The following is a 26,524-nucleotide window of genomic DNA, read 5'->3' as shown; positions in this document are numbered from 1 at the left end:
AACTTTAAATAGGTACAGATACATGTCAATTTTTTTCTTATCCAAGTATGAAAGAAATTTTGCACTGTGAAAACTTATTAAAGATTAACTTCCTTGATCTTCTTATGACGAATTCCTTCTCTTCCTGTCGACATTTAGGTATTCTTACTGAAAATTTTACTTTATCCAGCCTCCATCTCCAATCCTCATGGAACGGTCATAGTTGACGCTGCTTACTCAACATCTGAATGCTTGCTATTGAAACAAAACTGAATTTGCTTTCATTTAAAACATACTCAGCTAACTCTTGGAAAAATAAATATTTATACCTACCACAGTCTTCCATCTTCAGCAATTTTAAATGGCGTACGACACAAGTGGGTTCATTTGCTGTTGCTTTAGATTTACATTTAGTGAATGCACATAAGGAGAAGCCTTAAATATTCCCTCTGTTCAGAATTACAGTCATTTGATTATCTTTGATACCGATGGACAAATAGTGTTTCTGTGTCTATGTTATTTAACTGTTTGTTCTTTATGCTGCAGTCGGAAGATGCTCACCTGGGCTGCTGCTCTATTCCAGCAGTTAATTTCTGAAGACGACCTTCTGTACGTTTTATAGGGAGAGAAAGATGTGCCTGCAGAAGACAGAGCACGGTGCCCAGTTAGGCGATGTGGATGTGCCTGCAGTATCTGTCATTCTGTCTGTATCGAGCGGTAGGTACGGTGAGCTGTCAGGTAAAACGGTGCATTGTTGCCCTAAATGTGCTGCAAGCAGAGTCAGGGTAAACTCCAAAAATACGGGCGTTCTAGTTAAAGCAATCTGGGAAGGAGCCAGGGACAAGGGCGGGGCCGCACGGAGCGTGTCGGGGCCCGGCGCGGGGGCGGGACGGACGGCCGCGGCTGCAGGGCCCGGGGGGGTGTCCCCCCCCCCCCCCCCCCGAGCTTGCTGCCCGCACGTCTGCGCTGCCCGGGGGCGGGGAGCAGGGGCACGGGTCGGGCACGGCCCGCAGCGAGGAGCCTGGCTCGGCTGCCGCCGCGCCGCGCCGCGAGGGGCCGGCGGCCCCCAGGACCGGACCGGCCTCTGCCGTCGGCGGCCGCCACCCCGGGACGCAGGCGGCGCCGGTGCGCGGGCGGGCGGCAGGACCGCGCGGCGGGCGGCACCGCCCACGGCCGCCGTACGTCACCAGGAAGCGGAAGCGCCGCTCGCGGAATCATTTCCGGGTGCGCTTAGCTGTGGGAGCGGGCGGGAAGCGGCGGTGGGAGCGGGCGAGAGACGGGCCGGGCCGGGGACGGGACGGGACGGGGCCGGGACCCGCCATGTGAGAGGCCCCGACAGCCCCAGGTGAGCGGCGAGCGGGCCGCGCTCCGCGGCGGGCGGCCGGCCCCGGGGCGGCGGCGGCCCTCCCGCAGCGGGGCGGAGGCCGCTCCCGGGGGTCCCGGCGCCTGGACAGGCCCCGGCGGGCGGCGGCCCCGCGGGGCGGCGGCGGGGCGGGCCGGGCCGGCGGGAGCGCGGGGGGGCGGCGGCGCCGCCGGGCCGGGCCGCGGTCGCGGCCGCGGCGCTCCCGTCTTGCCTCGCAGGGGCCGGCGTCGCGGCGGGCGGGCGGCTGTGTGTTTCGGTCCTTCGTTAAGCTGGGCCGGCTGTACGCTAACCGGGGTGCTGGGCTCGGCTGGCCGAAGGGCTTGCGGGCCCGTGCCGTTACTGCCAGCAGCCGGTGGGCCCTGCAGGTGCTGCCCTTTCGTTAGAGGAGTTGGAAGTTCTAGTTCACCCTCGGTCGCTGCAACTGCTAAGGCCTTTCAGAGCTTGTGCAGGCATGCATAGTGTATACGTTAGACTTATTTAAAAACAAACCAGGATTGCAGGTGCACTTGAAGCCTGAACTGTCTTATAAATGTTAATACAGGAGACCTAGATCTTTTGATGAAAACGTGTGCAGCACATAAGAACAAAAAATGGTGTTGTGTCACCTCTAGTGTAATTGTCGCAAGTCACAGTTCTCTGCTCTTGGAAACGGGCTGAGCCTGTGCTTCAGTGACTCTTTTGCTTTAATGACAGCTACAAAATGTTCAGTCTATTGAAAGTAATGGAATCAAAGACTTTTTCTTATGAAAGAAGATGGTGGGAATGTACTCTTCAGATGCACTTTGTTCTGTTTAAATCTACTGCAAAAATGTTTGTTACAGAAACGTAGACAATACAGTTACTTCGTTGTTTAAAAGAAACATTGTACTGAAAAAATTATGATTTGAGTAGGACTGATTAGTTTTTTTTTTTTAAGTAATTCTTTAAGATGGATAATGCTAAGTACTTCCTTGCAAATAAACACTTCTTATTCTCATAGCAAAATGTGTAAAATCTTCTCCTCCCCCAAATTCTTAACATCCTAAGTATATATTTTGCAAGTCTCATCTCTTCAAAACTGTAAATTTCCCAAAGTTGTCAGAAATCTAGGAAATGTTGACTATGCCCATAGAAGATTAAATAAAGGGTGTTCTAATGCATGCGTGTTATGAAATCTGTGCACAAAATAAAAGCTTGTGCTGATTACTTGTAAGATACCGCTGATTTAAAGTGTTTGTATCATAAATGTGCCTTTAAGTTTTATTTGTCTGACACTTAATAGTTCTACCAGTCTCAGCTGCTTACAGGTTGTCTTCTAGTAACTTTTTTTTCTTTTCTCCTCTGTATTCAGAACTAGGTACATACAGGTAACTGCTTTTATGATAACTTGACTTCTGCAGCCAAAATTATTTTATTTTTATAGCCACTTCTGATAACTCGGTGATCCTTTCTTCATGCGTCAGTAGTTGTTTGTTTTGCTCTTCTAAGCACTTTTATACAGGTGAGCAATTGTGAAGACCATTTGAGAATAAAGGAGGAAAGTAGTCCTTGAACTTCTGTTTCTGGATTCCTTTTTTTGGAGTTACTTGCTCGGATAAGAGGCTGCAGTTTTTTCTATGAAATGCTAAATAGGCAGGTCTAATAATTGCCCTGTTGCACTTTAGTGGCCATCAAGAATACCCTCATAGTGTTCTCAATACTAGCATGTGTGAGTGTGTGTGTATATACATATGTGTATGTACACGCTCTTGTCTGTGTACATGTGGGTGTTAAAATTATCCTGTCCTTCAAGTGGTCTTCTCAGGCTGGCAAAAGTAACGTTTTTCCATGTTCTCTGAAAGCTCTTGTTATTACTTCTCTGAAGGGCTTCCCAAATGGGGAATTCATCCTGCTGTCAGTGTTTGTCATGTGAAAAAAGAATCCTTTTCATTTCTGTTAGACAGAAGTCTGAATTAATAAGCATTTTTCTTTGAAACGTGCTGGGGTTTAATGTATTGCTTACCCATAAAAATGGTGGGATTATGTTCTGTGATACTTGAGCATGGGACTAGTTGCCCGAGATGTGGGTTTTGCTCTTGATTCCACTATGGTTGCTTAAAAATTGAGCAAAGTGTTGCATCTCTAATTGCAGGAGGGGAGTAACAATATTGACTTTCACTGTAGTATCTTGATATCTGCTGATGAAAAGTGTATATGAATTAGTTTTACTAGTGATTATTTGTGAGCCAGTACTAACAGACTTGAGTGTCTGAGGAAATGGGTTTTTTCTGCATTTTTATGAGGTAATGAAGTCTTAAATTCTTGTAGAGCCTCCACAGTTATACAGGACTCTGTATTTTAGTCCAAAATAGGATTGATGCAGACTTATTTTCAAGGCTGTTCTCAGATAAATACCAAGACATATGCACTGTTTATTACATAATTCATTATTTTAAGGGACCAAAATGATTGTATTTCCTTTGATCCCAGGAAGTGGGTATTTTTAAACTTAGGTCAAAGCATCCCAGAACTTAATGTACCATGTGAATTAAGTTTACAGAATGATTCATGAATTGTTAGCTTTTGGAAGAAAGAGGATTTGAGATCAAAATTTGTTAAGAAAGGAACTAACTGTTTCCATAGCCCTTTCTTTTTGTGAGACATGATCTCCATAATTTCTGCATTACAATGTTTTTAGACTATTACAAAGGTAACTTAGTTTCTGTCTTGGGTTTTTTTGGAGGGCTTTTGAGTTGTGAATCAAAAGTACTGTAGACTGTTCAGAACAATAGGGAGCTTAAGAAAAGTACAGCTAGAAAGTTTATGTAAGTATAGGGTTATGTTAGCTGTTTTTAATCATACTGGCAGTAGCTTTCTTTACCTGTGAGTGGCAAAACCAGTAGGTAAACAACTTTCTTGAACTAAAAAGCTTTATGATATCACTTTCAATGTAAAAGAAGCTATAAATAAAGTGCATTTTATAATGCTGGAGAAGCCATAAAGAAAATGAAACTTCATGCCGCAACAGAAATGTCACAGAATTTTCTGTTGTGCTGTAATGTCTTCTGAGACTTGTGTTTCAACTCTGTTAAATTGCCATCTAAGTCACTGAGAGCGACTTATTTATTATGAGAAATCAAAATTCCCTATTTATATTCAGTGATCTCTATCTGTACTCTCCAGTGTGTCTAAGTTTAAATAAATTTGAGTGAGTTTCAAACCAAAGAACACAAATTGACCCAAGAAAAGATTGTTGTTTATTTTTTTTAGGATTAATAATACTTCTAGAATTCAACTTCATGAGTTTCTTAAAACCCAGAGCGGGACCCAGAGTGCCCAAAATATAAGTAAGAGTGATAAGAAGTGATCCTGTTTGACCTCATGGATACTTGGGAAAGTAAGTCCATACTTGTTTAATATTCTATTCAAGAAAAACTTTGAAAGAAAATGGGTGAAAATATCACTTCATGTAGTCAAGCAGATACTTGCACTTTTACCAGCATTAACAGTTTGTAGTTGTCCCACAAAAGGCATTTTCAGTTTGGGGTAATAGTTTAAAAATTGACATTCCTGCAGTGTAAACAATGAAGGATTAAGGAATTACTCCCAGATAAGTAAGTGTTGCAAGAATGCATCATAATACTGCCTCTGTACCATAAGTGTTTAACAGGGATTTTGAGGCATTACGTTTTTGGCACAGTACAGATTCTTTAAACCATTCCTCAAGTCTTACTGCCTTGTCTCATGAAATTCTCGTTTCTAGTTGTCAAGTGCTCGTGAATAACTTCTGGGTGACCAAGTTCAGAAAGAGTGAGGACTTCAACAGTTATTTCTGCTTACTGTAGTGCTATGATTATATGATATGCATATATAACATATGTTAAACAGCATTTAAATGTTAATTCTTTGTAGTGCAATCAAAGTTTTGAAAAACCTGGTTGGTACATAAAGACTTATTTTGCACATTCCTTCCCCTAAGCTCCAAGTGTTCCCTTAACTATCGGGGGGAAACATCCACCTTAATCATCCTTTCTGTTGCTTGAAGTTGTTTTATATTTGTATGTATACATGTGTGCCTATATGTATGGATGGATGATTTGGTGTGTGAACTGCATGAAGAAGTGTATCATTATATACATGTTCAGTCACGAGGAGGTTGTTTTTGGCAGCAGGTTGTATTGACCCCAAAGTAGCCCATATGCCTGAGCCAAAAATAGACAAGGCTCTATTTTTACCATTTATTGTGTACGTTTCTGGAAATCCCTTTAGTGCAAATGATTTTTAAATCTATAAAAGCAATACTATCCTATTATCTCATTTGAGAATAATAAAAATAATTACTTTCCTTTCATGATCTCTAAAGACTGGAGAGTTCTCAAGAAAATAACTTTACATTTAGGAAGGACTGATGCAAAAAGTGATACTACATATTTACATAGTACTGCTTTTATGGTATTATAAGTGTGTTGTAGCTCTGCAGAAAACTATCTCGATCAGGGGGAAAGTAGGATTTAATTTTTTTTTTTCTTTATGACTTCCATATTAAAAACCTTTTCTAGCTGCAGGTAAGCTTACCATACTTTGGGAGCCAAATTTTCAGTGGAGCAGCAGAGCTGTGTGACACACTACATAAGGTCATCCAAAGGCACTATCTATTGACTTTTAAAAAGCAAAAAAATACCTTGGTAGAGTAAAACTGGTAAAAGAAGATTATATGATTGGTTTATTCCCTATTTTCCTTTTTTTTAAAAGGAGGACTCTTGTAGATATGCCCTTAGACTGTGCAGTATCTGGTTCCAGTTTTCCTTTGGTACAACTAGCATTAATTATTGTGACTGCTCTGAAGACTGTCTACAAGCAACTGCAAGATGAAAGGAGCAAGAGTGATGAAGATCTTGCCCTAAAACTTTCTTGAACACAGGTGATAGGTTTACATTCCTGAACTAAAAATACTCTTGAATGACATTATTATGTTGCAAACTGGTATCTTAGGTTCTTGCAAACGGTGTAGTAAATACTGAATTCTACAACGTGCAAGAGAGGCCTGCACTAATTAGTGCAAGTAGCTGGGTTTTGTTCTTGCTTTGTCTTTAAATTCTGAGCAGTAACGTATAGAGTATCTGTTCTTCATGTCATGGGAGGACTTTTTTTGTTTTAGTCTTAATTTTGATTATGACCCTCCTCGCTTTTCTGTGTATATCTGTTTTGAGACACTTGCTGCAATAGTAATGATTTGCAATTTCTGTTTTTTACCTGTGGAACTTATGATGCTAAGTTAACTAAAGAGAGTGCAAGGGAGCTTTTCTTGCACCTTTGTGTGAGTTAAAATGAGCATGAATTACATGATTCACCTGTCTATAAGAACAGTGAATCATACATCAGTGAGTGAATGAAATTGAACAGGTGCAAACTTAGATATAACATTGGCAAATTGGCTTCATATCGCGGTTATATGATGCTTCCCTGCTCTCACTGTATGATGGCAGTAAAATGAAATACCAAATGTATTTTGTCATTGTCTAATCTTACTTTTTAAGTGAAATAAGAGCTTTCATAGAACATAATTTTTAAAGTAAGTTTCCTCTAAAATCTAATGAGGAATATTAAATGCATATCACTCATGCTCACAGGTTACTTTTGTTTGAAGACATAGGGCAGTGATAAATAAGTACCCACTGCTAGTAAATTCATACTATGGTCTAGCTTTGCCCTATGAGAGCATGATGAATAAATGTAATGCAGGTGCAAAGAGAATTGGTATGATTCTTTTGAGTGTGAATGGATGATCTCCTACAGAAACCAACAGGAGTATCTACGTGTAACGCTAATGAGACAGAGTGAACTGATGTGTCCAGTTCTTGCCTGTGCCTGCGCTCTAAAATTGGAAAGCGTTCAGCTGATGTCTTGGAAACATGTCTGTGAAAACCTTAAATGGTTCTATCTAGTTATGCAGGAATTTTAACAGATGACCTAGTCATGGACAGGTGCCTGCAGGTGGACTTATTCTTATTTCAAGAATAAATCACTTTGTCTTAAAATAGCTGCTGGCTTGCCCGTGTCGGTAATTAACTGAGCATTATTATGGTACAGTACCCTTCTGAAGAATATTTTGGTTAGTTCTACTTTAATTGGATTGCGGAGCTACCAATTTCACTCTGTATACAAATAAAATAAAACCTTTTTGTCTATAGGAATATAATCTGAAGATTAATATGATTTTGTAGATAGTGGTATTGGGGATTTGCATGAATAAGTAAGATCATTCTTTTCTAAGCGTTGCTCATCAGTAAAACATTGCATTACGGTCAGAGGTGATCGCCTCTCTGACAAGGCGTGTAATGCCAAGATTTTCACGTGGGTCTTGCTTGTGTAAATCTATGCAAGAAAATTGGGGTGCCCTGGTACTAATCCCGGCAAGGTTGCTGCAGGCTCAGTGCAATTCCTGCTACAGTCTTGTCTACTCGTGAACTGGTATTCCCTGGCAACTTCATTGGGACCTCTTCCATGAGAGATGTTTGAGAGCTTGACTGGCTAAAAGTTAAGGAGGGATTCTCTTCTGTCAAGCACTGTTGCATCTGTTTAAAATTCATTTTACTTAACGCTTTCTTCAGATGTTTTCAAAATAACAGGAAGCAGAAGGTGTTTTGGAAAGAAGAAACTGAGGTGGAGAAGTTGTTGCAACAAGTGTGCGCTGTAGCTTGTTTACTTGCATTTTTTTTAAGAACAGATGGGTATCGAAAATCATTATGTGCTGCTTTTGGGGCTATATTTTGTGTATTTGATCTGTTTGCCATTGCATTTAAAGCAATATGGTGTTCTTCCCTTGATCCCAGTTTGTTTTTTACTGCTTGTCCACTACACTGACACCTAAGGACAGATGTAGAAGCTCTAACATGTTGTGCAAGGATTGCTAAGGATCCCTTTCCTATCTTTGACCTCCTCTTCCTGGCCCCCCTGCTTTCTCTAACATGTGTTCACAGTCCGTTTGACTCCCGTGTCCTAGGGGGTCTGAATTCATCTGCAAGTACTAAGATGCCTTAATCAAAAGAATGTAATTACTTTCTCCTCAATAAGGTATGAAGTGCCCATCTTCTTACTTAAGTGTGCTCACCCTAATCCATTCCCCCAGTCTGGGCTAGTGCTAGTGCTGACCACTTGTATTTTAATGTTTTGTCTGGGACTAAGCTGTTCTTCATTTTGCAGCATAAGAGCCCTTAGGGAAATATGGGGGAAGGAGGAAGGCCGCTTGCCAAATATGACAAACTTTCTGCACGTTCTAGGCACAGGATAATTGTGCGATGCTTGACTTAGATGTGGCACCTGAGGACAAGAATCCACAAAGATACAGGAATAACAAATGGTCATTGCTTAAAAACTGCTGTAATAGTTTGTACACCACCCTCAACCTAGGTAACGTCAATCCGTATCACTTCAGGGCCAAAAGCTCTTCCTCACTGTAGCAGAGAGAAGTTCAATCAAGGATATCCTGCTGTTGATGCTGTACACAGTGCATAAGCCCCACACATTAAAGACAGTGACCTGTGTTGGGTTAGTAAGGAAGCCTGCTGCCCTGTAAAATGAAGAGGATGTTGCCAAATACATATCCCAACTGCTGAGCTTTCAGTCTTCCCAGTAGAGTGGAAACATCCACTAAGGACTTGAACAGTGCAGGAATACTCAGAATAACAAAGTTAATCTTTCCATTTGTTGACTACCTCACTGTTCCTTTGGTTTTTGTTTGCTTGCTTTGATGTTTGATTTCTGATCTACTTCTGACTTTCTTCAGCTCTCAAGCATTGAATCGTTTAGTAGTTTTGTTTGCTGAGTGAAAGAACTGCCCTGCCAAAGCTGTCTTTGGGTAGCTGTGATCATATCACTTCTGTCAACCTTCTTAGTCCTTATTTCCCTCATCAAGTATAAGAGCGTGTGAAACGTCTTCCCCCTGCTTTTAAAAAAACAATTGTGAAAAGAGATGAAGTCTAGCTTCCCCGTTGTGGTGTACTTTGTGACACAGTGGTAACTTACAGAACATGTTTAGCAATTCTGATGATCTGATTTAGGATGCTGTGTGGAAGTTTCTGACAATTTTCACACCTGACTAGCATTATCCCTTGAGTTAGGAAGCTGACTGTCTTATTTTATAGCTCAGTAGAGATCCTGTTTTTGAAGATAGTGAACCCTGGTTTTAGGTGCCAGTCAGCTGATGTATCTTGAGTTCTTCCTTGTAGGCTATTTATCATGTTCCTGGCTGTTGATGTTGTTTTAGAAGAGTTCCTGAATTTTCATAGTTTGTTGATTTAAATTGTTCATGTGTCCTATTACAGCGTGTAACATAAGACATAAACAGAAAAAAAATCCAGTAGGAAGTTGTGATACATTAGACATGCTTCCTGCATGCAGGTATGGTTGCTATGTAATGTGATTAGACTTCTGCATTAATGTGAGACAAATAGCAATAAAAGTCTGTAGAGTGTTGAGCACTTGATTGGGATCCAGTCCTGGAATTGTAAGGTGTTGCCTGCTAAAGAGGAGGAGTGTATATTTGGTTTATTGAAAAAATTGCTGAAGTGCTTTTCTTTAGATCTTGTTTTGAAATGTATATATTTCTCTAGCACATCTTGCAACGACGCTTCCCAGTGTATGAAGAAAGTTTGAGAACTTACGGATTTGGGCTTAGGTTAGACTTTAAATAGCAAATCATTCTAGCAAGGAAATTACTGCAGTGTCAGAAAGATCTGTAAATGAGCTTCAAAAGAATATGCAGTGAAACTTGAATTGCTGAGATCATGGTTTATTTAAAAAAAAAAAAAAACAGAGAGAGGGGGGCACTATGGAAAAATTAGGTACTGACTATTGCAAGCATGTAAACCTGTGAATAGAGACTTAATGATACCATAAAAAGAAGCTCAAAACATTGGAAGTCCCTGGGTAGTTCCCATACTTTTCCTTCAAATACTGCTGCACATACTGACACAAATTGAGGATTCTCTGGAAACCTCAAGACATGCTGGGTAAATAGTGTGGATTGAGTGAAACGTCTCCTTCAATTGGAATTTCCTTGTTTCTTGATGCCAGTGTTGAATGATATTTTTCTTATATACATAATTATTGAGATTATTGTCTAAGGAGGTAATTTTTTTTGTCTAGACTAGAAGTGTCATTGATGTAGTATATTCATTTCTCCTGAAATAAATTTGGCATATCTAGATCTAAATAATACTCTTTTAAAATATTTGTGACTCAAAACATATTTTTTGTGACTCAAAGGATGTTACATATAACTGACGAACAAATTTCGTAATGAAATATGTATTTGCATACTGAAGTACTAGAACAAAAAAAAAAAAGTATTCTAAATATATGCAGTAAGCAGTGAATGAGCCTGTGCTTTAAAGAAAAGCCTGGGCTTTTCTTTAACAGGTTTTTCAAACTTCATGAAATACCTTCCCAAAGTCATTCTTGGGTAATTTAACAGAGCAGTTCCCTGTGTCTATCAATGTAGTCAAGATCCAGTAAGGATTCTGAAGCTTTTGACCTGCCTAGCAACTTTAATATCCTTCTGGGAGGATGGGGGTATTGTTCTGCAGTTTTTACCAGGGGGTGAAATTAGGAAGTTTTTTTTGCTTAGACATAGAAACTCCTAGGGAGCCTGTGATGTATTATGAGTAACTGAATTGCGAAGATTGCAGAGGCATAATTTGAATGATAGAAATGTGTGAAATTGAGACCCTACTCTTTGTATTATATCAAGTATTTGTACCAACTATTCTGTTGTAACACACCTTAGATAATTGTGATGAATTAACTTCACCATGTTTAAGCCTTTATTTTTGAAATGAAAAACTGTGTATGCATTCTCAGTGGTAAATCTTTTTTTTTTTTCTTTCAGATTACACTTTACATCAGTAGAAATGGACAGCAGCAGTTTCATTCAGTTTGATGTGCCTGAGTACAGCAACACTGTTTTGAGCCAGTTAAATGAACTCCGCTTGCAAGGAAAGCTATGTGACATAATTGTGCATATTCAGGGTCAGCCATTTCGAGCCCATAAAGCAGTCCTAGCTGCCAGTTCCCCATATTTCCGTGACCATTCAGCATTAAGCACCATGAGTGGCTTGTCAATATCGGTTATTAAAAATCCTAATGTTTTTGAACAGTTGCTTTCATTTTGTTACACTGGAAGGATGTCCTTGCAGCTGAAGGATGTTGTCAGTTTTCTGACTGCAGCCAGCTTTCTGCAGATGCAGTGCGTCATTGATAAATGCACACAAATACTAGAGAGTATTCATTCAAAGATCAGCGTTGGTGATGTTGACTCTGTCACTGTTGGTGCTGAAGAAAATTCAGAAAACCGCAATGGAGTTAAAGACAGCAGCTACTTTGCCAATCCTATTGAGATATCTCCCCCCTATTGCTCTCAGGTGCGACAGTCAACAGCAAGCAGCGATCTTAGGATGGAAACTACTCCAGGCAAAACTCTACGTAGTCGTCTGCAAGAAGAAGGGCATTCAGATCGAGGAAGCAGTGGGAGCATCTCTGAGTATGAGATTCAGATTGAAGGTGATCATGAGCAAGGAGACCTGATAGTAAGGGAGAGTCAAATTGCAGAGGTGAAAGTTAAAATGGAAAAGTCTGACAGGCCCAGTTGCTCTGATAGCTCTTCCCTTGGTGATGATGGATATCATACTGAAATGGTGGATGGAGAGCAAGTGGTGGCAGTAAATGTTGGTTCCTATGGGTCTGTGTTACAGCATGTTTATTCATTTACCCATGCCTCATCCCAGGCTACAGGTGTGTCTGAAACCTTCGGAAGCCTAAGCAATTCAAGTCCTTCAAGGTCTATGCTGAGCTGTTTCAGAGGGGGCCGTGCACGCCAAAAGCGGGTATCCACTGGTCACTTGCATAGTGATGTTCAGGGCTTGATACAAGGGGCTGACAGTGAAACCATGGTGAGTAACCCAGGATATGAAAGTAGTCCACGGGAAAGAAATGCAAGAGGTCACTGGTATCCATACAATGAAAGGTTAATTTGTATCTACTGTGGAAAGTCTTTCAACCAGAAGGGGAGCCTTGATCGACACATGCGACTGCACATGGGAATAACTCCTTTTGTGTGCAAGTTTTGCGGGAAGAAATATACCCGCAAGGACCAACTCGAGTATCATATTCGTGGCCACACAGATGACAAGCCCTTTCGTTGTGAGATCTGTGGAAAGTGTTTTCCTTTCCAGGGTACGCTAAACCAGCATTTGCGAAAGAATCACCCTGGGGTAACAGAAGTACGAAACAGGGTAGAGTCTCCGGACAGAACAGAGGCATTTGTGGAACAGAAAGTAGATAATGATGCTTCAGCTTCTGAAGTTATGGATTCTAGTATGGAAATTCATGCAATGTCTAACACATCTGATTAAAATACTACATTCTAAGTGCAACTCAAACAAGCACATTAATAATGCGTTTTTTTAATTTTTTATTCTTTTAGTAATCTTCAGTACAACAGCCTTTTAATTTTCCTGACTTTCTGAAATGTTTTCTGGAGAAGACTACATAAATGTTCGTTGTTTGTGATGGAGGCTGTTTTTGGGGTGGGGGTGGGGGGGTTTGTTTTGTTTTTTCTTCTGAAGATGCTCAAAATATAAAAGACAGTGTACTGGGGAAGGAATAGGAAAAGTCTGCTAAAATGTCCCTATTGTTTGATCTGGCAAGACACAATTTCCAGCAGAGAAAGATAATAAAATAAGATCGGCAGCTCTGCTGGATATACCAATAAGCTATAGTCTCCCTTACTTTATTTCCTAAATCCTGTTGCTGGTAATGAGGGTTATGCAGGACTAAGGGGGAGAGAAAGTATTATCCATCTGATTCCTTCCATGCATCACAATGGATTCTGTTCATTTTTACTAACTGTTTCTGGTAGTTAGTCTGTTTATATATATAAAATTGCTTTATATATATAAAATGCTTTCACTTTTCCTATTCTGGTTGAGGTGAATGTAAAAGTATGTCAAGGTTTATACTATGTACCAGTTTTACAACTGCTAGGTCTTCTCTCTGCCTAGGATTTAGGACTCTGGACTTTGGGAGGATGATTTGGTTTTTAGAAGAATGTTTGGTTTTTATTTTATTAAACTATTACGTTGTGTGCAAAAGTGAGCAAAGTGAATTACCTTGTTTTAATAGCTTTGCTTTATAACATATGTAAACCAAATGCCATAAATCTATTAAATTATGGTTAATTGTTTGGGTTTTTGTTAGTTGTCTAGAACACAAGCTAGACAACCTGTGGTGCTGACCTTTTTTTATATATAGAGATAGATATATATCTATATATATATATAAAAAAAATACTATTAGCAAACCCAAAAGTAGCATTGTGGTTTTAAATGTGTTTTTACTGGCCTCAGAATCTACCTTCATTTCGTACTGTAGAAACATACCAGGTAACTAAATTTAACTTCATCACTCTTCGTGGTTGGCTAACACTAACCAGAAAGGGATGTTGTAGTTTAAACTACAGTACTTCCAAGCAGTGTTGTAATGGGTCTCTTCACAGAGAGCTGTTTTCAGGTGCACATTGACTTCCTACTTACAGCTCCAAGTGATATGTCAGCACTTGGAATTTGTACTTTTTTGTATAAAAAACAAATATTCTATGGGAATTGCAAGCAATATGTCTGTTATTTCATGTGTTAGTATTACAAAGAGTTGCTATGGCTTCCCCATTATTTCAGTGGTTGTTTTCTGCATAAGGAAACCACCAACAACTTTAAAAGTACTCTAAATCTTTTTGTTTCACCATTTCTTTTTAATATGGTGCTAACTTCATTATTTAGGTCAGTATAATATTTAAAATGTGAAACCTAATGGTAACAGTGAAACAAAAGCAAAAAAAAACCAAAAAAAAAAACAAACAATAAAACAATAGCTTAAGAGACCTCAAAAGCATGAGCTGGCAAACACTACTGTGTAGAATTCTACCTGATAAGCAGAATTCAGTTAATCACGTACTACTTTAAAATACAGAAGAATTATGCTTTATATAATTGGTCCATATGTTTGTTTAGCAAATAGTGAAAATACATCTGTGAACATGTTTATTTCCTGAAATTTAGAAAGTAAAAGCTCATTCCTAAATTACAGGAAAGCAAAAAGGTAGGTTTGCTATCTTGTAATGCTTTTTGGGCGCCTGTAGCTCAAATTGCTATATGTAGATTTTTTTTTTTTTTTAAACACTTTTCAGGCCCTTTGCCCATGAAGTTGGGGCGTATTTGTGCAGTAGCTTTATAAAATACACTAGTTCTTAATATTGTGACAGTCCGCAATAATGATTAATCTTATTAAATAAAGATTTACAGTATAAATCCAACTTGCTCCATAGGAGCAGTTTCAGTTAAATTGAATGCATAATTTGCCTTTCCTCCTAAAACTGCCTAAGTGAGGGGGGTGGCGGGTGGGAAGGGTGTTCTCTCTTTGAAGTAACAATAGAATTTTGTTTCCAGTAAAGGAAATTATGTCTGTCTAGGGGAGGTAGGATGTCTGTATGTTTACCCACTTAAACACGTGTTGGTGTTTCTGATACTGTTTTTTCTGCTATGTTTTTTAAGTAACTAAATGCAAAAAATTGTGTTTTGATAAATTAAGATTGAGACATGCAAAATCAAAGAAATTTAGATTTATTCTTAACCCTTCATCTTGGACCTGTGCTGTGGTGCCTTTGGCGTAACTACTTTCACAGTAGCGTGAGTTGAGGAAAGCAGGATATGGGCTACTAATAATATATTTCTTGAATTTTTCTGTGTCACAATCTTAACATTATTTAAATATAGTTCTTTGTATTTGTAAATTTATTAAACTGGTTTGAGTTTACCAAAGAGTGACTTATCCAAAATTGTCTCTGACAAAAACAAAAAAAATCACTTTGATTGTACAGGTTCAGGTTCAAAACATTGTAACAGGACTGTTAAGGGGCAGGAAACGATCACTTTTTCTACAATATCATGATTCAGCAGTTTGCAAGTTCTGCTTGCGACTATTCATGCTGATATGCCATTTACCTTTTCCACTGCTAGCAGTGTTAAGAATGATCAAGCCATAACACAGTACTGTAAAGTTCAGCAGTGCTTCAAAGGATGCATACATAGGTAAGCATAAAACATCATTGACCGTTATTTTTACACTTACAAAGTGTGCGACTCTGGTAGAAAACGAACTTCAAACCTGGCAACAGCAATTAAATTGTGCCTTGTCACATAATGGTATGCCAGGATTAACATTGTCATGAAACATGAAACATTATCTAATTGAAGTTCATTTCACAAGTCCACCAAGACGAAGTATGCTGTGTTATTTTAAGCAAATTATGGAAGTACTGTACAGTGTCTTGTTTCTGTACAGTTTTAGGTTAGCACAGAGCTGTTACACATTTCATTTACAATAAATGCAGAAGTCAATAAATATGTGAAGAAATATTTGACAACAAAATAAATCATGAAATCATATAGGCTGGTTCATAATTGAGTCTCTTCTTAATCTACCTTTTTAATTATAGACAAATGTGAAAACAGTGACAGTGTCCTTTCCTCTAGATGTTTAACCTATTACAAACTGTGAAAATAAAGAATTTTATATCTTTGCTAATGTTTGTGGTTTTAAACAGTTATTTTAGTTTTCTTAATCAGTTATCTTCCATATCATTTCTATTAAAGTTGTAAATACATTTAGAAAATAGCTATGTAAATATTTAGAGTATATTGGAAGTTCAGTTTGGTCAACACGGCCTAAAGATTGGCTCTGCATTTTAGTGTGAATTCTTTCAATAGCATATAAAGGATACTGTCAATTCACTGTTCAGCAGAATATACTGTAGGCCTAAATTGGTAGTTTTTGATGCAATCTTCCCAAGCATAAATTCATGTTTTATGCTGCAGCCTTTGGTTGACTTTTAGACAAAACAATGAGGCCTCTAATATGTTTAGGCTGAAATATGGGAAGGAACAGCAAGAATAAAATCAAGGGCTGGGAAAAGATTGAATGAGCTTTACCTTCAAAAATATGTATCTTATTTGAATTTTTTTGTATTAGTTTACTGTGATTCTTTTATTGTCATTTTTCTAAATGGGTTTCACATGAAACCATTGAAAGGGACTCAAATATGCAACACCTAATCTATTTTGCAAGGGAATGTTACCCTTGAATGGTGCTTTTAGACTGGTCAGGGTTATTTATTAAATTTTATATTTGAAAGTATTTGGGGAATTGTGTAAATTCTTTATATGAAACTGTTTAGTTCATGAATTGTAAATTTCATAATACTCAGTGATTGAATCGGAAGTTTAGTAAAGTCATTCAAAATGTTCAAAGTTTATAACCTTTGTGCATTTTACATATCTTTTAACAAGTGCCAGAATAGTTGTATTTAATATTGTAGTTTTAATACTACTTGCACATCCCTGTGATAGCGTTAACTTAGTTATGCAAGTTTACATTTAAAAAAAAAATGCTAAACAAGTAAGCCTGGGACATGTGTTCCTGTTTTTCTTCAGGGGATGTGAAGCTAAGTATCAATAACTGAGCAGGTTTGCTTGTAGTTTATATAAGTAACTCCTGCTATGGTAGATACAATAAACTGCTGTTTCTCCAATTTACATATGCTATGAATTCAACCTTTGGACTTGTATTGCAAGTCTCTGGTTGTATATCTGATTAGATATACATCTTGCACAATTTTAGCAGTGTTTTCGTTTCTGACTGAAAAATGGTATTTTTAAATAACTTTTGTTTGTATGATTGCTTTTCATGATAAATATTTGAACAATTTGAATGACTTGACTTGGTGTCATTATCTTGCAATATAAACCGGTAACCTCACAACTCCACACTTCATCACCATGTGAAGTAAATGAAGCTAGCTAAGCTGATGCTGTAACAATTAATAACTTGCCATTAAGGATTATTTTATAGCATGAATTTTAAAGTATTTATTCAAATGATATTTTACTCTTGTATTCATTTTGTTTTTAGTTTTGTGACATGAATATTTCAGTGCTGCTTTATTTTGTTCTGATGAATTTGTTTCTTGCTTGTAAATTGCTTTTTTTATGGTATAAAGTCAATGGGAATTGCTGTTTGTAAATTAAAATGCTTCTAGAGCAAATTTGTGGTGTCAGCGTCTAAATTCAGATATTTAATTAGTAGAGGAGTTGTTTTTATCAGTTCAGGAAAAGCATCTATAAAAAGTTGCAGTTTAATACAGATGCCCATGTACCAGTAGGGAATCAAAAGACCTTTAGAGACAAATGACTCTGAAATTCCTCTTTTTTTGACAGCCGCCTTGTTTAGTTCTGAGCAGGTAATCATTTCAGTGTTGTGCTCGAAAAACTTTTCTGACCCTTAAAGCAAAATGAAAAACTTTCTGGACTGGTGGTAGCAATCTGTCTTAACACCAGTCTAGATGCAAGTCAGTTGGGTTGGGAGGTATATTTTGTTTCCCCAACAGCTTATTGTTTTATGCCATATGTAACAGTAGAACTAATACTGTTCTCACCAAGTATTGGATACCCTTACTAAACCACAAGCTTGAATTTAGCACAAGTTGCTTTCAGCTTTCTGGTGGCAGAGCCTTGTTTCGTTGCGGCTGGCTGTTGACAACTCCCTAAGTGCCTTTGTAACAAGCAACTTGTGGTAGTTAAATACATTCTAAATGAAGTAGTATACTATCACTGATTTGCTGAGATAGACTCATCCTTCCTGGGACAACTAGAATCTTGCAGAAAGCATTTCTGCTTAATAATTCATGAAAACACATCTGTTACTATTAAATTTGGTTAAAATTTACTGGCATCATGGCCAGCTTTTCATTGTATGTGAGATGTATGCTAGCAAAGACTTTTTCTTATAATAAAGTTTAAACGAGTTGTAAACTTACGTGGTAGCAAGAGGTGTGTTTATATAGTGTTAATGCAGCTGAAGGATATAGTTCTCTTGACTGGCTCCTCCTTCCTGCCCCTTCCCTCCCTCCTTTTCTTCCATAGACCTTTATTGCCGCCTTCTTCAGAATGAATAACTATCCAAGCAAAACATCTTTTCAAATCCTCTATCTTACATAGTCTAAAAAAACAGTCATGTCTTGTTTATTCCACTCTGCATTACTTGTGAAGAGTGGAATAAACTTAATGTTGCTTTTATCTGAGGAGAGAAGGGGGGCAGAACTTAGCAAGCTTACTAGATTCTACCCACCCACCCCCCTTTTTTTCAGTTGGCAGAATTGTTTCATCTTGTCAGGTACCCCTACAGTTGGAAATAATACATAGTAAGGCTGTATCCAGGAACCCGATGAAGCTAACTTTTAGAGCTGCTCCCTAGTTCCTTCAGAAAACATTTGCTGTTTCCTTCATTATAAACTACTGTCCACAGAACACTAATACAAGCTGTTTACAGTCCTTTAGCTGTTACGTGTGTAGGCTTGTGAGTTAGAAAAAGTGTGGGCTGAAATACTCCCCAACAATGGCATTATAGACATTATAGATTGGTTTACAGCAGGTGGCCTGTGCGCAGGATGCTGGCACAGGTATGACACAACACTGGCTGCCTTGTGGAAATTGCGTTTAATATGTAAGTACGCAGAAAGGGCTACACTGCAGCAATGGTCACAGACCCCAGTATCTCTTAGGTATTTCCATTTGAAGGCAAGGGTAGACAAGCCTCCTCCTTGGTATGGCTGGCTGCTTTCTACTCGCCTTTGGAAACAAAATACAGCATGTTTATTTAGACTGTGGTATGCATGTTCAATTCAAGTTATAGAATTCTAGATCAATTTTCCCTTTGGAGCAGATAATGTTCCTTAGTATGCCAAACTTTTTTTGGAGGGGAAAGGAGGAGGAGGCAGAGAGAAAGTAGGGAAGGCAGGTAGGAACATCTTTCACATAGAACTGGCACGTCTGCTATTTCTAGAAATGTATTATTTTGGTAAGAATGGGATGCAGCGCATCAGAGCAATCTATGTATACCTTGCATAATGTGTTCAGTAGCATCTGGATAGTGTGCCCTATAGCACAAATGGAACCATGATTAAAAATAAGGACCTGTGAACGACTAGAAATAATTTGAATTATTACTGAAATAAAACAATCTTTCCTTTAAATCACCCTCTTCTCTTTTAATTGAAATTTTAAATTGTATTCTTTTGAAAAGCACCAAATTGCAGCACTATCGAAAGGCAGACATGTCAGTATGGGTAGTGATAAACTACTGCTCACCTGTCTGTGAATGTAGTGCAATTTGGTCTAGGTTATTAGAGCAAAGCTTGTACTTTAATGAAAGCTCATGCTCCTTTGACTACTCAGTGCAAACTGAGCTTTCTTCTAGCTACACCAGAACTATGTGTTTGGAAGCCAATAATGCTGAGCAGGCAGAAGATCAAATATGAGATTTCACTTTCTGCCAAACACATCTTAAGCACTGGCTTTTAAAAAAAAAAAAAAAAGGAAGAATAGTATCAGGGAAAATCCCGATGCTCTTTCCCTGCAACACAGAAAGTAACAGAAGGCTTACAAAGACAGTACTGAGCTCTGAAAAAGTGTTTTTATCTCTAACTGTGAATCAGACTCATGTTGAGTAAGATGTGTTCTTACGTAAGTTTGTTTTCCCAAAGGTCTTGTATGGCATAAAACAAAAGACAACAGATGTAGACAGGAGAGGAAAAGAAATAAAGGGGTTGGTCAGAGGGACAAGTTGCAGTCAGCCACACTGGACTTCTGCTGGCATTGAAACAGAGGAGGGTTTTGAAAGATGATATAGAGGCAATTTTGCAAAGCTGATGGAGAATTCATTGGTATGAGGCGGTATCAGAGAAAGTACAAAGGTGCTTGTTTGAAAACATAGTAAGCAGGCAGAGGACAGTGACCCTGGCTAGTTATAAGTGAAATGTGATGATAAGAAAATAGCTACATTGAAGGTGAATGGAAAAGCTCTTAAAAGTGAAGATAAACAATTGTTTTTTGAAAATTGGGGAAAACAGTGAAGGGAGGGATCTGAAAAGAGAGAGCTGACGTGCCGAAGCAACAAGCTTATAAAACTATCTGTATAGGTTTAATAAGTCAAACCTCGTCAAGCTAGTCAAATAAAGCAAGAATGAAGTTGAAATCATGACATTACAATCAAATTGTCATACTGTGTACAACAGTATCTGTCCGTTCAAGGCAAGCATAGTATATCACAAGAGCTCACAGTATATGAATTCCTTAAGATTAATTTATCTCCTTTTGTCCTAGAAGAAAATTCTTCAGAATACAAGGACTGCAGGTTCCACAGTGCTTGGAAATAATATGGCGTAGGTCAATTGTCTATGTAAACTGGCTGGTAGCTTCAGGTAACAGACCCCTTCCTTGCCTGTTACTGACATGTAAAATAGGAAAAATTGTGGTGGTGCCTATCAGACTGTTTTAAGATTTGAAAATATCTCTGAGTTTAATAAAATAATGCAGATACTTTGGAGTTAACACTTGGAAATTATTTGGGGGGGGGGGGGGGGGTCGGTAGTTCCTTTTTTTTTTCCAGCTAACATTTTGCTGCATAGGATTCTAACTTCAACTAGTTGTATACAGGGATAGCCCATTGACCTTGGGCAGTTTAGATTTGTTTAAAGTTGCAATCCATGGCAATAATTACAGTGCCATAGTACAGTACATATGGTTAAACTTCAACTCATCTGCTTGTTTTAGCTCATAAAAAGAGTTTGTCCCTAATAATTTGGAAAATAGGCTATTTCAGCACAGGTGTCCAATAAAAGAATTATGTTGAACAAACCGAAGTAACTTATGTTGACGAACGCATAAAAGAAAGTTATGTTTACCAAAACTACTTAATGTTTCATCATTTTAATAGCAAACAGGACTTCTAGGTCTAAGATAACACTAAGCCTGAGCTGCTTATCAGAACTCATTTATTTCATTTGCCTCATTTCTCCTACTTTTGTACATAGTATATCTTGTTTCCCTAAAGCCTGCCTGTAAGTTTCAATAGAATAGGTATTGCAAACAGGGACCTAGGGGTGTCCACCATTGTGGAGCTTTGACTGTAGCTAGTGGGTATAAACGTTCTTGTAATATAAAGATTTATGGAATGTTGCGCAGTAGGGCTGTGCGTGATCAGCAGTGAGAGCCCTGGCTGGAAGCTACCACTTCTGTAGTAGATTCAACAAAAGGAAAGATGTGGCCATTTCCATACAAAGCCTTATGTGGGAATGGAATATATAGCAGAGAATGAGTATATTTAAAATCAACATTAGAAATTCTGACACAGATTCTGTCAAAACCCCTTGGAAGATGCAAAGTTTTTTGTTATAGTGAATGAAATAATAATCCTGGAACATATTACTGATAATTTCAGCATCAATTTGTACTTATTTGCCCAGTGCCAGAGTTCATTTTATTTGATGAATTTTGACAATTTGTTATGTAAAATGCTCTGAAATCTGCAACTTTTCTCATCTTGCCTGGGGCATCTGAATTCAACAACAAGGAAAAAACAGAATCTGAGATGGACCACTTGTTGAAAAGGTACTATAAATCACCCCTTTTAGCCAGCCGGGAGTCAGAAGACAAAAATTATGTAAAGAAGTATTTAGGAAGGCTAATGAAAAAGTTTGTTTTATGTTAAAAAATTCTATTCAACTGTCCTGTGTGTACCTGCAGACACACTCCACATTATTTTTTAACTAATGTAAACTTCTTGAAACAGCTTAAGGGGAAACTAGAATAGCCAATGAACATGACACTTTGTAGAATTTATTTTCTTGCAGCAACTATCCTGCAGGAAAAAAAAATGGAGTCTGATCCCACAGACACTTAATTTCATTACACGTATCGAATAGCACATTCCAATTTTTACTGTGCCTGGCTTTAGGAAATATTTAAATTGAGCATTCAATGCATTGAACTATAGACAGAAACATTTCACTAACATTTTGGGAAATTAGATGGCTAATGTTTTTGTCTTTAAAACGAGACTCCTCTTTTATGCAATGTGCCAACCTTTTAAAGTAACTCAGTACAACCCCCAATTTTGTCTATGCATTTATCTTCCACCAGGGGGTGCTGGTTAACTTTTAAAAAAATACAAATAAGTAACTTGCAGATATTTTAAGTTGCAGGTCATAGCAGCAACCTGAAACAGGAACCAAAAGAAGAAATTCCTATCTTTGCTTATTATGATACCCTAAGCAGTGGCATCTGCTGAGTAATTCCCCATTCTTAGCAGGGAAACGTTCATACCCAGGATTCAAAGAGGGTACTGCTGTAACGCACAAGGGTGCTGCTGTATTCAGGCAGTAGACATTTTCTGAAGCCAGAAGTTTTAGAGAAAAGTGTACATTGCTCAACAGTACCTATAGGACAAACTGCTTTCAGTTGGGGGTTTCTCCAAGTTGCTAAAGGATCGTCTATCTGAGTCTAGTCTAATGGACAATTCTAGCCTAGTCTAATAGAATAGTCTACCTCTAAAGATTAGTCTAGTCTTTAACAATAGCCTATGCCTGTTAAATGATTGGAATACAATTTATATTAAAAATATATTTTTATATACATATATATATATGAATTAACTATATTCCTTTGGCAATTCTGGGGAAAAAGCGTAGGGAAAATACCTTTCCATGTAGCGTATTTGCTTTCGATTTGGATATTGGAGTTGTGAACATTAGAATTCACAAGCACATCCCAGCCCTGTGCTAAAAGCTATTTTTGTAGTTTATCCTTGAAATTAATCCTTCTAGTGTGGAAAGAAAAGTAATACAGGTTTATTCGGGATGTCTGAAGATCTTCAAACTGTTCTGGCTTCACTAGTCTTAGGCACACGAGTTGTCTACCCGACGATAAACGCTCAGTGAAGACCTGTAGTAACTAGGCGACTGGAAAGCCAGCATCTTCTCAGTCCGCTCTGGCCATCACGCAGCCTCTCACAACCCTTCCTTTGGGGTGTGCGCTCTTATGCCACGCATGAAACGTCGGTCCGATGGCTGGGAACGCAATCCTGCCCGTAGCTACCGCTCCAAAGAGAAAACGTTTGTCCGTAGAGGGCTGCGGGCGGACCAGCCGCCCCGGGAGCGCTGCGTTCGGGAAGCCAGCTGGGAGCAGGACAGGCGCCGCCAGCCGCCCTCCCTGGGCAGCCGCGGGCTTGCTGGGATCTCCCCACCCCGCAAATTCACCCACACCTAACTAGGTGGAAGCGTTCCCACAGTAGAGCGCGTTACAACAGAGCACACAAAGCTGTTTCAACGCCTCGGCCGGCCGCGACCAGACGCCGGTGCCGCTCCCCGCCGGCGGCCTGGGGCGGGGCGGGGGGGAGAACGAACGAACGAACGTCCGTCCGTCCGTCCGTCCGTCCGTCCGTCCGTCCGTCCGTCCGTCCGTCCGTCCGTCCGTCCGTCCGTCCGTCCGTCCGTCCGTCCGTCCGTCCGTCACCTGCGGGCGAGAAGGGGCCGCGGCGGCAGCTCCTGCGCACTGGCTTCTCCTTTGCATGCTCCCGCCCCGGCCCGCAGCGATTGGCGAGCGCCCCCAGGCGGAGCAGCAATTGGCTAGCGGGCCTGTCAGTCTGGCGCGCCCCGTTCCCGCCCCTCCTTCCCCTCGGCCGGCCTGGGCCTCGTCCTCGGCGGCGGCGGCGGCGGCGGCGCGGGTGGGGGGCTCGGCCCGGCTCGGCGGGCGGCGGCGGCGCGGAGGGCGCCCCCCGCCGAGCGGTGCCCGCGCCCACAAGGCTGGCGGGCGGGCGGCGCCAGGGCGGCCGGCTCCGACAGGTGAGCGGCGGCCGGGCCGGGCAGCGCCGGGCCCTTGGCCGCGCCGGGCAGGTGAGCGGCGGCCGGGCCCCGGCGCCCCGCGCCCGGCCAGCGCTCCTCGCCGGGCCGCGGCCCTTCGCCGCAGCCGCCCGCGCGGGCGGGGCCCTGCGGTGCGGCCCGGCCGGGCGGCCCCGGGACGCGCCACCGCGGGACGCCCGCGGCCCCCGGCCTCGGCGAGGGGCGGCGAGCGCGGCGCGGGGCAGCCGGTGCCCGCCGCGGCGGGGCGCCCCCGCGCGGCCCGGGGCGGCGCGGCCCGCGGTCAGGTGCCCGGCGGGTCTCGGCCGCCGGCCGCGCCTCGCCGGTGCCTTCTCGGGCGCGGCTCCGCCGGGCTGCCGCGGCGTGGCCACACTCGCCGCCCTGCGAAACGGGCCCGGGCGGGCCGGGCGCCGGGGAGAAGCCTCGCGGCCCTGAGGTGAGGCCGCGCCGCCCGTTGCGCGCCGCCCTCCGCCCGGCTCCGGGGGGCCCGGCCCGGCCCGGCCCGGCTCCGGGGGGCGGCGGGGCTGCGGGGGGCCCGGCCCGGCCCGGCTCCGGGGGGCGGCGGGGCTGCGGGGGGCCCGGCCCGGCCCGGCCCGGCTCCGGGGGGCGGCGGGGCTGCGGGGGGCCCGGCCCGGCCCGGCTCCGGGGGCGGCGGGGCTGCGGGGGGCCCGGCCCGGCCCGGCTCCGGGGGGCGGCCGGGATGGCAGAGCCGAACAGAACCGCATCGGTTTGCCCAAATTCTCCTTCCCCTGGGAATGTCTTCGAAAGCTGTTCGCGTGTCGTGTGCGGTGGTGCTGTGCAAACGGTGTTTTCGCCCGGGGACCTGGCTGGCTGAGATCTGTTCTTGAAGTGTTTGTGAATGAATGATTTGGGGGTTTGGCAGTCCGTTAGGGTTTGGGCACGTAACGGTGAAGAACCGCTGTTGAATCCCCCACTGGGGAACCTCAGCGTGGCTTTAGGATATAGTTTGTGGTGTTGTCTGTGATTCTGAACCCCACGGAATGAAACGTTTGAAATCTGTTTTCTTATTTGTTACTGGAGTAACTTAAAATCAGATTTGTGCCCCCTTAATATGGAGGATGATAGTCCTTGCTTTATCGAGCTTATGCTTGAATGTAGCAATTTGTGCCTGTTAGGACCAGCAGATATTTTTTAACTCAGATTTTTTTTTTCCAAGTTGAACAGTCATGTTGTGGATAGTAGTTGTTCTTCATGTATTAGAAGGATAGAAAGAATCCATGCTAAGGACGGAACTGTGCACTTTTGTGTTCATTCTCTGGATGTTTTCCATCCTGTATAATAGCACTAGTTTAGAAGAAAAATGCTATAAAACTATTTTAACTAATTCTTTTGTATTTATTTATTTTATGTATGTATTTTAGATTTATTTTGTCTTTAGTTTAGTAAAGAGGAGACATTTGGAAATTAAGATGACAGGTGTTATGAGCTTTCCTTTTGTTCCCTTTAAACTTTATTTCCACGCTCATAGCGCAAGATCTTTGAAATGAAACTGTGTGTTGAAATGATAGTGTATTTAGAAGCGTTGCCAATGAGAGCTTTAGAAAATGGAAGATCTTTTCGTTCATCTTGTATACAAATCTTGTAAATGCCTTTTAACCACATTTATCATAGGCAGCAAAAACTCCTCTCTTTCAACAGCCAGAAAACACGATTGTCTTATTGCACTTCAATTTTCACCAACGTTTCTCTGTCTAAAGTTATGTTCCCAAAATTGTTGCTGTTTTTTGTCAAACTTGGGAGATTAGCCCATATGGAGCGGGGAAAAAAAGTTCAATGGAAGACCATCCACTTTAAAAATCATGTCTTTAGTTCCTATGATATTTGAGAAAAATAACACTTTTCATCAGCAGCTCAATCTGTCTTAGTTGCAAAATAGAAGCAACATTTAGAAGCAAAAAAAGAAATAGATAGCAATCTGTATAAATTGAAATTCATGAAGTACCATAGATCAATAAGTAAACTAAAAATTTTGAAGCCAATTGCAGCTATTAGAGCTAAAGATAGCAAGGAAGAATCGGTAGCTCTGCTGGAGGGCTATAGGAGGAAGTAGGGAGCCTGCCTAGCAATTGTGTTGGTCTATTGCCAGGTGAATTTGGGAAAATCATTAATGTCTATATAATAAACAGCCATTCCTGTTTCCTTTTGGTAAGAAACAGGATGTTGTATCAGGTGAGAATTATGAAATATTTTCTGATTAATAAATATCAGACAGTATCTCTTGAAGATAAATGGTTTTAAAGCCTGAGGACCAGATTATAGATTTCTTCTAAAATTGCTGAATGGAAGTAAAGCTTTCTGGCTGCTAGTTCTGATTTTGAAGACTGGAAGAGCACCAGTGCTAACAAAAGACAAGTACTCCCTCAAGCTTATTCCTTAACATTGGTTATCCATATTGAATAAAA

The 26,524-nt window shown here is 40.9% G+C and overlaps 2 protein-coding genes across 9 annotated transcripts in view; both read left to right on the top strand.

The window, feature by feature from the left end:
* Nucleotides 1-1,214: 1,214 nt before the first annotated feature.
* Nucleotides 1,215-18,309, top strand: ZBTB34 (zinc finger and BTB domain containing 34). Of its 7 annotated transcripts, XM_068914852.1 has the most exons (6): nucleotides 1,261-1,324; nucleotides 2,745-2,822; nucleotides 4,571-4,697; nucleotides 6,053-6,221; nucleotides 9,625-9,700; nucleotides 11,190-18,309. In XM_068914852.1, the coding sequence occupies exons 5-6, from the start codon at nucleotides 9,684-9,686 to the stop codon at nucleotides 12,709-12,711; spliced, it is 1,539 nt and encodes a 512-aa protein (XP_068770953.1). In that variant the 5' UTR covers nucleotides 1,261-1,324; nucleotides 2,745-2,822; nucleotides 4,571-4,697; nucleotides 6,053-6,221; nucleotides 9,625-9,683; the 3' UTR covers nucleotides 12,712-18,309. The 7 variants fall into 7 exon arrangements, with proteins under 7 accessions (XP_068770956.1, XP_068770957.1, XP_068770954.1 ...); XM_068914853.1 differs by lacking the exon at nucleotides 2,745-2,822 and having other exon boundaries at nucleotides 1,260-1,324; XM_068914856.1 differs by lacking the exons at nucleotides 2,745-2,822; nucleotides 9,625-9,700 and having other exon boundaries at nucleotides 1,252-1,324; nucleotides 11,190-18,308.
* A 5,665-nt stretch (nucleotides 18,310-23,974) lies between these two features.
* The window catches only part of RALGPS1 (Ral GEF with PH domain and SH3 binding motif 1), a 131,240-nt gene continuing 128,690 nt past the window's right edge, over nucleotides 23,975-26,524 (top strand). For both annotated transcript variants that reach the window (XM_068914418.1, XM_068914417.1), the window contains exon 1: nucleotides 23,975-24,086. The gene's annotated coding sequence lies outside the window, so the exon portion shown is untranslated. The remainder of the gene's footprint in view (nucleotides 24,087-26,524) is intronic.

This window comes from Struthio camelus, chromosome 20 (genome assembly GCF_040807025.1).
Source record: "Struthio camelus isolate bStrCam1 chromosome 20, bStrCam1.hap1, whole genome shotgun sequence".
Classification (NCBI taxonomy): domain Eukaryota; kingdom Metazoa; phylum Chordata; class Aves; order Struthioniformes; family Struthionidae; genus Struthio; species Struthio camelus.
This window is presented reverse-complemented; position numbering and strand designations above follow the sequence as displayed.

Excerpts from the sequence above, each read along its gene's own strand:
- ZBTB34 (XM_068914851.1), top strand. The coding sequence starts at position 9,609 with ATGTGTCCTATTACAGCGTGTAACATAAGACATAAACAGAAAAAAAAT. Across the intron at positions 9,701-11,189 it reads GACATGCTTCCTGCATGCAG|ATTACACTTTACATCAGTAG; the intron begins GTATGGTTGCTA and ends TTTTTCTTTCAG.